This window comes from Strigops habroptila, chromosome 4, assembly GCF_004027225.2.
Source record: "Strigops habroptila isolate Jane chromosome 4, bStrHab1.2.pri, whole genome shotgun sequence".
NCBI classification, from domain to species: Eukaryota; Metazoa; Chordata; class Aves; order Psittaciformes; family Psittacidae; genus Strigops; species Strigops habroptila.
Genome location: NC_046358.1, coordinates 36,281,004 through 36,295,488, shown reverse-complemented (window position 1 = coordinate 36,295,488; position 14,485 = coordinate 36,281,004). Strand labels below are relative to the sequence as shown.

Here is a 14,485-nt window from a genome sequence, read left to right as displayed (position 1 = left end):
CAGAAGTGCCACAGCTCAAGCTGTGGGGCTCACATTTTAGGAAGGCCAAAGACAGCGGGTAGCAGGTGTGCCAAGGATTGTTCTGGTGTTCATGAATGAAGCTGCCTGTAGACAAGGGGAAGGGGAAGTGGTCTGAGAAGCCACATCATTCGCAAAGTGCTATCCAGCCCTTCAGGATCAACATTTTATTAACCTGGGTAGATTTTTACAGGGAGAAAGCACTTAGATTCCCTTGGTGTGACTTCCTGCGAACTGAACAAGCCAAAGTAACTCCTGCATCCACTCACATCTGCTCTGGCTGGGCTAAAGCACCAATTTCCAGCTTTTTGTCTGTTGACCCAAAGATATCTATGGGTCTCTTCTTTAAGGCAACTCCAGAAAGTATCCAAGGAAAGCAAACTTTCCTTTACTTGCTGAATAAAAGCCCGTGAAAGGCCTTAAGCTTTTTAAAGATGTCTTGATCAGTAACGACAGAAAACCACTAAGCTGGAGCAAATCTTTAGGTAACTAAAGTCTGCTGAGGGACTCCACTCCAAGCAGCAGCATAAACATCTTTGCTTAAACTGTCACAGCTCCCATTCTTCCCCCAGCATGGCTGAAACACACCTTGCAAGACATATCCGGCCAATCTGTTCAAAGAACAAAGGCCTTGCCCTTTCCCACCTCAACTTACTCACATAACCTGAGGTTGTTTCTTGTAGGCAAAATAACTACCTTCCCCAGAGCAGCTGTTTTGGCCTTGAATCACACTGTTTTAATCCCTTCGTGGGATTAAAGTTCAAGTTTTATCTACATGTCTCACATGCTGGAGGGAGCATACTGCTAGGTGCTGTCAACGCCAACAGTGAGCCAGAGATTGTAGGAAGAAAGGTATAAGACTAAAACAGACAGGGGCCCAAGCGTGAGCAGACAAGATCACTCTTGATGGCACGAAACCCCTGCTGGGTTCAGCACAAACCCCTCATTAACACAGTTGCTCTGTGTTACTGGCAGCTCTAGACATGAACTGCCAGCCCAAGGTGAAGGGAAATGCTAAGCACCAGAGTGATGCTCCTGAAGGGAGGACAGCCCAGCATGTGAAGAGGGGAGCAACCAGGCAGGGATGCCCTCAGAAGCAGGGGCAGAGGGAGTACCTGGACAGGAACATCCCTTCCTTCCATAACCTCCTGGATGAGAGGATAGGCAGAGACAGAGGCAGGGAGGACCTCCAGGACTGGAAGTGAGCACTTGGGAGGAGCAGCATGTAGTACTGGAGTGCAGAGAAGGACCACAACTATTCCATGACGAAAGCCCAGTGTGCAGGACCTCACAGAGCATGGGGCCCCAGGTAAAGCAAGAGCATCAGCAGTGGGAAAATAGCTATGGGGCCTTTGCTGCATGGGACCCAGTCCTCAGCAGGTCTGGTTCTATTTAAAGCTTTTAGTTGGCGATTGCATGGCTGGAACGCCATGTGGTTTTCACTGTCTTACAAAGAATCCAGAATGAATCCCTGGAGGTTTAAGGAGCACAGCATGTTTACAGCATGGAGGGATGGTGCCTGAGAGTAATGGCCCCCAGATGTGTTTGTCCTGCTGCACGTGCCATCACCAACACTTCGGGCAAAGACATGGATCAGGCATAAGCCACCTGCAGGGCACATCCAGCCCTGGGTCTCTCCATCCAGCACTGCTTCTGGAGAGCAAAATAAGTGGCAGGGTCCCTCTAGGTTTGGTGTCACCATCCCAAGGCTGGCTGTTGTGGAGCTACCTGTACACCCTGAGTAACCCCTGATCACCCTGCATCGCACACGGGATGGGGGCTTCCAAGGCACCAGGTGGAGCTGCCCAGCAAGGGGACCTGTAGGTGCCATGATGCACCAAGCCCCTGGCAGACCTAAAAATGATGTGAGCCAAAGCCATGCTCCTAACTCTGAAGCCCTCAGCAGCTGTGCAAGGCTGAGCACCCAGGCTGCCTCCTGCTTACCCACCACGTGAAACTGGGAGCATGGCAGCAGGGAGGGGAGCAGGACTCTCATCCTGGGCAGCCTGGGATGCAGAAGGACCAGAGGATGGGTGGGCACATGAAGGGGTCAGCAACTCTCCCAGATGGAAAGAAGCTCAACACAGCCCCAGATGAGAGCAGAAGAGAAGACACATCTTCACACAGGTGTCCCAAGCTGAAGTCCCACTGAACGCTCCCAACTAGGTCATGCTGCCCAGGGATGCCTTATTCCCAGCCCTGTCACTGATGCCAAAACAAGCCTTGGGAAAACCGTCAGTCTTTCCTATCTGTCTCATACCAGTGGAATAGGTTAATTAACGTATTTACCTTCCTAAGGGCCAGGCCAGCTAGCACACATCTTTCTTATGAAAGAAAATGTTGCTGGGGACATTCCTGGGCACTGGGGCTTGACTGACTGTAACACTGGACTGCTACAGGGCTCATGGGCCACTTATCACCTTCCAAAATAGTTCCCAGCCCAGCTCGGACTGGAGCAGACAGAGACCATTTCCAATAGTCTGATTCCTCTTTTTGGAGAACTCAGGCAGCTGAATAACCACAGTGCCAGAGAAAGCCCTAAGGTACAGCTCATTAGCGCAGACGTGGGTCTTCAGGACTGCCTTTCTGGCAAAATGCAGAGTGAGGCACTGGATCCACATCTCAGCCCCTGCCTCAAGTGCCAGGTACACCCTGAGGTTTCCAAACAGCACAGGCAGCAGTAAGCAACTGCAGACCAAGCTCGCTTGTCACTCTGCTGCCAGGATGTACCATCCACCAGAGATAGTCCCTGGCACATTGTGAGAGTTTGGTGCGCAGGAGGTGGGTGTCAGGCATTACTCACTTGCTGTTCCTGTTCCGGGACAGACATCTCCCTGACACCCCTCAGCGCTAAAGCCAGTGCCATGAAGCCTCCCTACATCCAGAAGTACCGTTCATGGTACTGCAGAAAGCCCTGACTGCATGCATCAGCATAACCTGCAACTTTGGCAAAGGAGCTGCAGCAAGCCAGTCCTTCATCACCTGCTTTGCTGCAGCAGCCAGAGGCCAACACCATAAGGATCAGGCCCCCACTGTGCAAAGTGGTACCAAGGATGAGAAAAGCCTGCAGGAGCTTGCAGGGTTATCCGTAACCAGAGCCAAACAACTGTAACAAGCACTAGGGGGAAGGAAAACAAGAAAACAGTAGTAAGACTGTGGCTTCGCATAGTTTCAGCATGTGCACAGCCTCAGCGATGATCACATAGTGTTTCTGAACCATTCAGTAGAACTATTTTTTCACCACTTATTTTAACAGCAATCTATGCATCATCTTCCAACTTCATACAGCACTCTGTGCTGCCAGATATGCTGGCTCCATTCAGGTCATTTACAGCATCCTAACAGAAGGCCAGGGGACCATTAGATCATCAGGTCTGCCTTTCTGCTGCAGGACAGTGAACTTTATCCAACTGCATATGAAATATTTGCAGTCAGACCCCATGAAGAACATTAGCAAAAGGCTGCTGGCATCGATGAGCCCTTGAAAATCCTCTGCCAAGTCCACATCAGAGTTAACTGCCTCTACTCCCGAGCAGCCACACACACATACTGCAGCAAGAACCTATATCCCACAAAGCCTGGGTAAAGCAGGACTAAATAGCCACAGATGGTGCCTACAACAGCAATTAAACAAGAACTGGGGTGCAGAATACACAAAAAGAAGGTGGGAGAGAGAATGAGAGTGTGGGACTCCCATCATGTTACCTGAGGAGACTCATGCCCCTGAAAATTGTCCAGGCAGGTACCAGTAGAGGCTTCCCCAGACCGCTCCCCTGTTACCGACCTTCCTCTGATTTTGTGTACACCACCTGAAGATGACCTCTGGGACCCACCGCCCCAGCCACAGGGCAGAGGAACAAGGGTGTCACATCCCAGGGAACACATCCCTCCCAGGGAGGGAGATGCATACAGTGTCCTCCCAGCAGGACTGGCCAGCCCAAACTAGGGATGCATCTAGCACACAAGTACAGCTGTAACTGGATGCATCAGGCCATAGGAGCTCCCTACCCCATGACACATGGGAGGAAAATCTTTCTAGTCAGGGGGAGGCTTGAGAAACAGGCAGGTTAAACAGAGCACAGCAGAGAAGAGATGCTCTCGGGGCTGGATTGTTTTCCTCACTCAGAAGGCAGTAATTTTCTGTAGCACTGTCAAAAGTCACCTCACAATGAGCCTCCAGGAGAAAACACTAAAACCCACCTCTCCCAAGACTTGCGGTTGGACATGCTCATGGAAGGGTGCAAGCAAGTCCCACCTGCAACAAGGTCAGATGTGAGCAGGGTGGCAGACACATACAAACAGTCCCCAGGAAAGAAACTCAATCTTGGGTGTGCCATTATCAAACAAAGAGAAAAAATAATTATCCAGAAAAGGATGTAGTGCTGATAAATGGGGGTTTCGTCCCCAGGACTGTGCAACGCCCCTGGAGGTACCAGCAGAGAACGCTGACTGGGGAATCAGGAAGGGCAACCCACGCAGGAGCTGAGATTTTAAGCAAAAGTAACTGTATAAATAAATAGCACCAGGGTTTAGTGCAGCCTGCAAAGCTACCTGAGTAAGGGAAAAGGAAGGTCGTCATACTAGAGAGTAGTAGGAGGTCAGTGTAAATAGCAGAACAGAAAATATCCCACCTGGCAAAAAAATGAAACATCATGAAATGAAGTTTTTCAGGGGCCCTGAGTTTCCTGGATGGAAATGTGTCCAGTGCAGCAAGGGGCGTAAGAAGATGGATGAGGTGGAAGGACGGAGTCTCACCGAATGGATGGAGGCAGCAGCAGCTAGCTTTCCATGAGGAGTAATGCCATGTGGTTACTCACAGACAATTATTGCAGCTAGGTTTTCTCATACTCTCCAAAGACAGTAGGTCATAGAGAAGTTTAAAAAGTGCCGGTTTGGACTCCAGAAGAGCTGGAAAGCCACTGATGACAAGCCATTATATGCACTTTCCAGAGTTCAAGTTCTTTGGGATTGGAGCAAGCTCCGTAACCCCAGCCCTCATCTTCCAGGGCAAGGCAGAGGCAGAGCGCAGCACAGCTGGTGTAGGGAACACAGCACCAAGGCACAGTTCTTCCTGCCTCTAAGCTTGGAGGCAACAGCACTCTCCAATACCCCAGGAAGCTGAATCTAACTGGTAACAGGTCAACAGCTGGACCAACCATTGTCTACACCCTTGATTAAGGGCTGAGAAAAAGCTACTTGCAAAGAGGTTCAGCACTCTTCTGAACACCGCGTGAGCCTTGGGGCTTGCCTGCCCCTCCTGACAACAGGACGGCTGTTGTCACCGGAGGCAGCTGCAGCCTGAAAACTCGGTGGAGACTGTTCAGAGTAGTCACAGAAGAAAATGGGCTACATCGCACACGACTCAAATCCAACTGAACTGCCTTGTGACCCCAAAGCAATGCTGACAATGCTCTGACTGCAGAAAAGGTAAAATCCTTCTGAGCCCAAAAAAGCCCAAACCTGACTGAGCAGGGCTGGATCTTCCCAAGACTCTAGCTCTGGGCAGCTGACAAACCCAGGCTAATGGACTGAGTAAACTCAAATCTGCTCAGGACCTACCTATCTGTTGGTGATAAATACTTTATGTATCAAACATAACGGAAGAAGAGCAGGTTTGGTGCTTCTCTGGATTTGTTGAAGGGAAGTACACAGAATGGCACAGGCCACTCTTGAAATTTTGCAAGGAGGTGGTCATGGGAGAGAGAAACTTCAGAAACTGAGCTGCCTTTTGTATTGCAGTGAAGCTCCCCACCCAATGCTAGCAGATGGCATTTCTGCCCATGTCAGAGAGCAGTAAGCCTAGAGCCCACTCTCAGTATCCCGCTGGCAGAGCTCACACGGAGAGTGGACACATGCTGCCACGTGGGTGGGTCAAACTGCCTGCACCATGGCTTTCATGGCCCTTCCCAGCTGTCAAAGCAGCTCATCACAAGGGGCATCACCCACGGCAGAGCGGAGAGGGAACTACCCCCCAAAGGAGGGGACATGGGGCCGAAGCGTACGTCAGACTGCGCCAGACATCCCGCTCGCCGGCTGCCCTCGCAGCAGCTGGCCTTGCCATACGATCTCCCCTCCACCTCCACAGCAAGAGGTCGGAGCTGGAAGCGGCCCTGCCAGGCAAATAGTAGGAAGCCTCCCTCGGTCCGAGCCAGCTGCAGCCATGGGAAGCGGCCGCACGGAGTGCGTGCGAGGGGCCCGCGACGGGAGGAAGGAGCCAAGGGGCCAGGTACCTGCAGCGGAGCGGAGCGGAGGCGGCCGCGCTCCGTCCCGCAGCGCCCAGCGAGGCCGCTCCGGCCTCTCCCACCTCCCGCAGCCCCGGGGAGCGGCCCCGCACCCCCTCCGCCCGCCGCGCGACGGGGAGCCGGCCGCACGTGCGGGGCAGACGCGCGGCACGAGCGCGGGTCCCGCTCCGCCCCGCAGCGCCCGCGGGGACGGGACGGGAGGTGATGCACCGGGACCGCCGCGGCTCACGCTGCGCACCCGCGGCACGGTCCGGCCGCAGCACTTACCCCACCATCCTCCCTCCGCCGCTTGGCTCCTTCGAGCGGGGCACGACTCGCGCTTTCAGCCCGATGCCCTGCCGCTGGCGGGACGGGTCCAGCCTGTTTCTCTGCCCCGGGCCGGGACCGAGCCCGGCATCGCCCGCCTGGCCCCGGGACGCGGGCAGCCAGCGGTCGGGACGCTGCCTCCCGCCGTCGCCTCCGCTCGGGCTCCCTGCGGCGGCCGCGGAGCCGCGATCCACGTGGAGGGCGGCGGGGAGGGGCCCCGCCGGCGGGGGGGCTCCGTGCGACGGGGACAGGCTGTGCGCCGCGCCCGCCGCCCCTAGGGCAGCCCCCCGGCCCCGCGGCCGCGCCGCCCCCCCGGGCCCCGGCTCCAGCCTGGCCGCAGTGTCCGGCCGGCAGTCGGCGAAGCCCAGGAGGACAGCGAAGGTGAGCGGGAGGAGGCTGGCGGCGGCGCCCCGCATGGTGTCAGCCGGTGGTGGGGGCAGACGGGCGGCGCGGAGCGCTCAGCGCCCGGCCGGCATCGTGCGGCGGGTGCGGGGCAGCGGGCACCGCCGGCTCTCCGTTCACCGCCCCATCCCGCGCCGGGGCTCCGCCGGGACCTGCCGCCCACGGGGGCCCGGCGCGCTGACAGCGGTGTTGAGGCAGGGGCGCGGGCTGCCGGGCGGACCCCGCAGGAGGAGGAGGAAGAAGGGGAAAGCGGCCGGCCCCGCTTGCCGGGCTTCCAGAGAGCTCCCGCGCTCCGCAAGCAGCTCCGAACACCTTCGCGCCTGCCTCTGGCACTGGCAGCGCCTGCAGGGGATGGAGGGTTTTATTTTTGGAAACCTCCCCCTTTTGTGTCTTTTTGATGCTGACATCCCCCCTCTCCAGAGGACACGGCTCGGCCCCCCTCCTTAGGAGAGGAGACATTCCAGCAACACCCACTTTGGCAAAGGGAAACAAACTACAACAGAGAAGCCTTAACCCCTGCCTGGCCGGGGAGACCCGTCCGCCGCCTGCCCGTCCGCCGGCGTGCGGCCCCGGAGCCCTCCGTGCCGGCCGGCCCGCCGCCGGCTCCCCCTGCAGCTGGAAGCGCTCGGGAAAGGTGGAGCAGCCCCGGGTGTGCGGTGCGCGGAGCAGGACATGCGGATGCCGGAGGAATACCCCGCCGCCCCCCCAGCATCTGGGGACTTGTGGAGCTCCATCAGCACCGCTAAGCCCTCTCGCTGCTCTTGATCGCATCTCACAGGAGAAAGGCACAGCAATGGGAAGAGCCTTATTTGCCATCCCACAGAGCTCTCGGACCCTCTCAAACCCAACTCTGGCTTTAGACTCTTCCTTGTATAGGTCCAGGCTAGAAAAGGACCCACCTAAAAGCTCCAGGTCCTTCAGCTAAGAGAGATCTTTCAGGAGACATCCCACTGCTTAGAGTGCATGTCCATCCTTCCCTCTATCTATCTCTTCACGGGCACCTGGAGGTTGAGGGATGACTTGAAATGACTGCTCTATACACACTGAGAAATTCTGAGGGAAGAGTACGACAGGGGAGGATGGGGGGCACAAAACCCGTTTCAGCCACACACATCAGCTCAGCCCTGCCATGTCTCTGCTGCTCTCTGCTGCCCTTGGCTATCTCCATCAGGGAGCAAAGCCTCCCAGAGGAGCGCAGGCTCTGTCCCAAGCCAGAAACAGGGTCTATCTATCTGCGGTGGGTTCCTTCTGGCCTACAGCAGCATCTGTGAACTTGGTGGGTGGCTAAAGACCTCTCACTGCACCTCTGTGGGCCAGGAGGCAGAGGAGGGCACTGTAGGTACTCATGGGAAGCAGATGTTCACTGGCATATGTCCCTGCCACGGGTCCTGCAGCCAGTAACATCTGTCAACCTGTTTTCATCATGCCAAGCTCAGGGAGATGAAAGGTGCACCTCACTCAACATCCCAACCCTGGGTGCTGTGCCTGGATGCCTGCGGGAGAACACGAGGAACTCTGTGTGCACAAGGAGTGATCCTTTAGGGTGTGCCCTCACGTCTTGGGAAGCCCGCGGGGTAGGGGCACCTTCAGCCAGATGCTGCAGCTCAGCTGCTGGGTTGAAAAGGAAAATTGTCATATCAGCCCATGAATTTGTCTAATTACTTTTTCCCCTTTCGATGCATGGCGTGGCTTCAACATAGAGCACTAGCTCTCCTGCTATGCCTGCCACTCCCCCAGCCCCTTACAGCACCCTGTCCCGTTGATGCTCCTCTTCCTCCAGCCTCTCCTGCTGCAGGTGCTGTGCCCCCAGGCCTTCACCAAACCATCTGCTTCCCAAAAGCTTCGTGGCAGAGGGGTTCAGCTCCCCCAGTACCTCATCTCTGTGCATCTCTCCCATTTGAAACCAGTGGCTCCTGCCCCTTGACTTTTAGGCCTTTCAGATCATAGCTGTCCCCTCCTTGGGATGGAAGCCCTGCTACCCACCCTCCAGGGTGCAGAAAAGCCAGGAAAGGAGCAGAAGCATAGGGAATTAATCTCCCTAAAGCACACTGGGTCTGGAGTGGAGCAGGACCCCAGCACACCCCCTCCAGCTGGGGTCCTGCAAGTGAGGGAGAGGGGAGGGAACTTGGCAGGTGAGCAAGTGCTACAGGAGCACCAGGGCTGAGTGGGTTCAGGCTTTGACCTTGGCGCTGGCAGCCGGCTTTACGGGGCAGCAGCGTCAGAGGAAATACCAGCGGGTGCTTTGGCACTTCCTGCGACACCACCAGCTTGCCTGCCTGCCCCGCTGAGGGGGAGCCACTGCTTGGGCAGGAGCTTGCATGGCCCTGGATGCTGTGAGCAGTGCCTGATAACAGCCGTGGCTCGTTCCTTTGTTCTGAGAAAGAGGAATGTCCTTTCCATCCTCATCTAATTATTTTCTTATGCAGCAGTGGAAAGAATGCTTGTGCCTAAACCTGACACAAGAAAATTAGCAATGCCGTAAACAAAGCCATAAACAAAGCAGCTGACAGCCAGGGCAGTGCTCAAACGAGAACAGGCAACCCTGGGGCAGACACACTCAGGGCACAGTGCATTCCTCCTCCCTGGAGGTGCTGGGTCACCCCAGGGAAGAAGCATGACCGCAGTACCCCAGGGGACCGCACCTCCACAGCAGCCTGCACTCGGGCCCCAGCGGTGATGGAACTGCAGCAGCCTGTGCCTCCCTCACGGGGGCTGGGCAATGAGATGTGCAAACCCAACAGCGCCATCGGCAGCCCTTCAGCACCTCTCCCGCCGCCTCTGGCTGCACTGGAGCCCGGCCCACGGAGCTGGCACCTCCTCTCCAATCAGCTTCGCTCCTTGGTTACTGGAGCTGGACACCGAACTCCTTCCAGGCTCACACATCCAAACACTCCTCTGTTTTTGCAGGGGTGTGCCAGCGACATTTGATCCATGTAAGAGCAGGGGCTGCCCGAGCCCCAGCCCCGCCACCCCTGGGCTGCCTGGCACAAGGGGCTGCAGGCTCAGGCGCCTGGGAAGGGAGTGCCTGCATCCAGCTGTGGGAACGACTGCATCCTGGTGCAGGTGGGTGATGCGCAGGTTCTTGGTCCTGGGCTCGCTGCCTCCCATCTCAAAACCAGGCCTGTCAGAATAGAAGCAGGGGGTGCATGGGGAGTCAGTGCAGGTTGGGTTCCAGCATGCTGCTCAGTGGGGCTCATCAGGAAAACATGAAATATCTCATTCTCAGGAACTCACACAGGCACAGCACAGTCGGGCTGCTTGTCACCAAGAGCAAACCTGCACCTGGAAAGAGCGATCAGCAGTGGAGGGAGGATGGGGCAGCAAGCTGGCAAGCAGGGTTCAACAGCCTGGCCCCCACCAGCAGGGAGCACAAGGCTTCTCCCGGGCAGTGAACTGCAGGTGAGCGGCTTGAAGTGCTCTTTGCTGCCTTCATTTCCCCTTAATTCACCACATGAACTTCTAGGCAGCAGGGATGGCACCAGAGGAGAGGCAGAGGGCAGACACAGCTGCAGCACCCCTCCCAGTCCATGCTTTCCAGGGCCAGGGCAGCAGGGTTCATGAGGCAAACTTGGGAACCAGCACAGAAAACAAGGGACTCAACAGACCCTGCAGAGAAGAGGAGCAAGAGTAGACTGTACTTATGGTGCGGTCCTTCTCACCTGCCACCACTATGGCCGAGAAGGAAGGCTGCTTGGACAGCTGAGGATCAAAGCTATGGGGCCAGAGACAGGGGGTTGAAGGTGGGCTGTGCCCTGGAGAGATGAGCACAAGTCATCTCTCTTTGAGTTCTCTCAAAGGACAGGGAGAAGGGGCTCTTCAGGACTGTGCTGATGGGGGTCTGTCTGTGCCAGGACCTCTCGCACTGTCATTCTCCTACGTGTTGTGTCCACACGAGCTCTGTATGACCGCTTTGGGGTGGTAGCACCTGGGAGCCACACTTGCAGGGCCACTTGGCCCCCAGATGTGGCTCCTGGCACTGTATCCTTTAGATTAATTAGCCCCTTTTCTTCCTCTTCAGAAGGGTTCACAACCCACATGTGCTTCTTCCTCTGCTGTGAGCAGACCCCTAACGCGCTGCAGATGGGACACATTCCATAGATTCAGAAGCTGCCTATAGCTCCCACAGAGGAAGGAGGAGCACTCCCCCCTGCTCGGGGCTGAAGGGCAGGGGAAGGTTGGCCAGCGCCACTGACTTAAAAATCAGGGTGTGGAACCAGCCTTTTAGAGGTACAAGTCACAGCTTCCCAGAAAACAGCCATCTCGCACCAGGAGGACACAGCAGCCCTGGGGATCTGGATGGAGAAACAACTTGGAGGCAGCAGTGCAGAGAAACCTCTGGAGAGGACCTCTGTAACCATGGGCACCAGAGAGGCAGGAAAAGCAGTTTCTGAATTTGTGAACGCAGCCAGGAAATCCCCCATGGACAGCATTCCCACCCCTGCCTTTGCCATGAGATACACGCAACTCAGAACACTCATAGCACCCAGGGAAGGAGGCGTTCCCACTGGACAGATGAGCTGCTCCAGCCAGACACGGAGCCTGGCCCTCCAGCCACCTCCACCCACTCTTGGTGTGTCCCTCTGAGCCCTAGGGTCCATGCCGGCCCTCCCTGTGAGGAGGCCGGCAGCAGGCAGCCAAGAGCCATGGAAGTGACGGTTTGTTGTCAGAAAACAGAAGAGAAAGTGTCCAGCAGCTCCTAGTCCAAAGCCAAAGTTTGCTGGTTTTATTGTTCCTTCTGCTTTCATTTAACCAGGACCATCCCTAAGATGGAGGAGGGAGGCACAGAATAGCCAAGTGGGTGTCCCCCAACTGGACTCCTTGGTCGTGCTCTTCCCTAAGCATATGTCCATGCATCACCGAGGGCTGAGTCCACATGCTGGAAAAGAGGTTTCAACAGGAGACGAAAACATGTCGCTAGGAAGAAGAAACCTGGAGAGCAAGACCAGATGGCAGAACCCAAGGGATGGGAGTGCAGAGTGAGGCAGAGAGGAGGTTGCTGTGGGCTACTGCTGCAGAAAGGCTCTGGTGGGGCTGGCTGCAGAGCACAGCTGGTTCCTTATTTATCCAACACACTATTTCAAACCCCTTCAGCAACTTTTCAGTAGAAAAACAAAACAGAACAAAAAACCTCAGCTAGAATATGGCTCATGCAGAGCTCTTGCAGCTCGGGGGAACCTGTCCATTTGTAATTAATGAAGTCCTATTTGTGATGATCCAACTGCAATCTCCCCTCTCCCCAGGAGGCTGGTCTGGCCTCGCTGCTTCTTTGATACCTGCGTCTGGAACTGCACGTGGCGGGGAGATGGGCCTGGAAACTAGGGAAGCCTGAGCGTTCCCAAGGAGCCCAGAGGCTGCCCTGACCAGGAAACCCATTCCATCACATGTTCACTGTAGGAGCAAGCCTGCTCAGGACATAAGCTTGATGGGGGGGCTTCAACTGGAGCACTCATTAGTCAGCTGTCCTCGCTAAGGGAGGAAAGGAAAGAAGGAAGCAGAACCTCTTGCCATTTTTGAGGGCTGTGACCCACAAAGAGGGTATGCTACCTACATGGTTGGGGCACTGTGGAGAGGAGTGTAGAAAGGGCCCTGATAGTGTGAATTTCCATAACCACCTATTCCTCTTTTCAGTGGGGTCTTAACGCCAGGAGGCTTTTCCCAAGGTGGCCATTGAACATGAGCTTGTCACAGACTGGAAGGGAAGCAGGATCAACAGCTTGAGGATGCACAGGGAGCAGGGGGTGCTCTCAGTGGAAGGTCTCCCTTCCTGATACCTGGTACCACTTCACAGGCAGCACTTCCCAAGGACCCCACAACCTGGAGAAGAGAGAGATATCCAAGTGAGATGACCCAACAGCAAGGGCAGAAGAAACCAAGAAATCCCGAGACTGCCAAAGCAGCTTTTCCTGAGAAATTCCTCCCACACTGAACTTCTCAAAAGCGCCCCATTTCCTTTGCATTTTCTTAAACAACAAAAAGACCAGAAAAAAACCTGAATCAAACTTTGAATTCTACTGAGTGTTTGGGATTAAAGTAATTTAACTCCTGCTTGTGAGTCCAAAGCAATCTTCCTAAAAAGCAGCAACTGTTGTTTCCTTCAAGTTGCTGTTGCTTCCATAAGACCCTCACATTGGCTGCCCATGGCATGGGGAATTTGGACTGGAAGTCCTTCAACCCATTAGCTTTGCATATCAGAGGAAAACCGATGATGGCCACATAGACACTGATTGGGAATGATCGGTGAGGTTGATGTTATATCTGTATTTTAGTTTGGTTACTCTGCCATCCTGAAATTGCAGGCCCACTCCCTGTCACAGGATTTAAGGTGTTTTCGTACCACTTTGGGTGCTGGAATGGCTGTGTGAGCAGTGACCTCAGCTCATTACAATGCAGTGATTTCAAGTGGATGTTTAATAGCTTATTAATAAGTGAATTTTAGGGAACTGCAAAAAAAGTGGCTATTACTAGGTGGTGTGTGTTAGAGCTAAAGTAGTCATCAAGCAGTAGACTAGTTCATTGACACTTTACGGTCCCATTGGGTAATTATTGGGATTAGGCTGAGTACCCAATTTCCCGCCTATGACTTCATAGGCTGGGAATGCAGCTCTCTGGTGACATCACAGCTCCAGCAGTCTCCCTCACCAGTTGCCACATTGATTCTGCTGTCACCCACTCGACACACAGGTGTGGCACGCAGCCTTAAGAGAGGGCTTGGACTCTTCCAGGAAGTAAGAATAACAAGGAATGAGAGCTTAACAAGGAAATAAACACAAGGCAACTGCAGAGGAGATGAGCGAAGCCCCTTTCCATGCCTCACCACATCAGGTCATCATCTTCTGAGAAGAGCAAGGAGCTTGGGATGGGGAAGCATACACTTCCCACCCGGACAGGGGCCACATCAGGTGCAGAACAGAAATCCGTAACAGGATTACAGAGGTGGCACCCATGATTTTCCTGCCTCTCCCAGGACCGGGTTGGAGCTTAGAGCAGCAGTACGGACAACGTAATCCTGCCCTCTTTGTGATGATTACTTCTGCTTCCATTCTGAGCTCTGGCATGCACTTTCAGGCCATGCCTCTGCCTTCCCTCCTTCTCCCCTTCCGCTCTCTCAGCCCAGCTGAGCAGGCAAGGCAGCCTCACACAGCCCAAGTGCACAGCAGTGCCAACAGCCCAAGTGGCTGCCTGGGCTCCCTTGGGGCTGGTGAGCCCTTGACAGCAGAGGTGGTGGCTGAGAAGGCAGCTGGCACCATGGAGGCAGGAGAGACCCTCTCCTTCCTCCCTCCCTCCCAAAGCCTGGCTCTGTGCACCCCTGAGCTAAGGGAAGCACATTCTGGAGGGTGGCAGGGGTGAAGGAGGTGGGGATCTCCCAATGTCCCTGGGGAATATCCCCACAGCAGCAGCAGCAGCATCAGTCCAGAACTACCTGCTCTGAGGCTGTGCGGGCTAGGCTGGTCTACAAGCAGCTCCTGCCACAGATGAGCAGGAGGAAGGCAGGCAGATGGGGTATGGACCAGGAAGAG

At 55.3% G+C, this 14,485-nt stretch overlaps 1 protein-coding gene across 1 annotated transcript in view; it reads right to left on the bottom strand.

Moving 5' to 3' along the window:
* Window positions 1-8,107, bottom strand: part of LTBP2 (latent transforming growth factor beta binding protein 2) — a 74,205-nt gene extending 66,098 nt beyond the window's left edge. The window contains 3 exon segments of the mRNA XM_030483823.1: window positions 6,528-7,077; window positions 7,080-7,245; window positions 7,247-8,107. Of these exon segments, the coding sequence (XP_030339683.1) occupies window positions 6,528-7,077; window positions 7,080-7,245; window positions 7,247-7,375 (845 nt within the window). The 5' untranslated portion in view covers window positions 7,376-8,107.
* Between the last annotated feature and the right edge of the window lie 6,378 nt (window positions 8,108-14,485).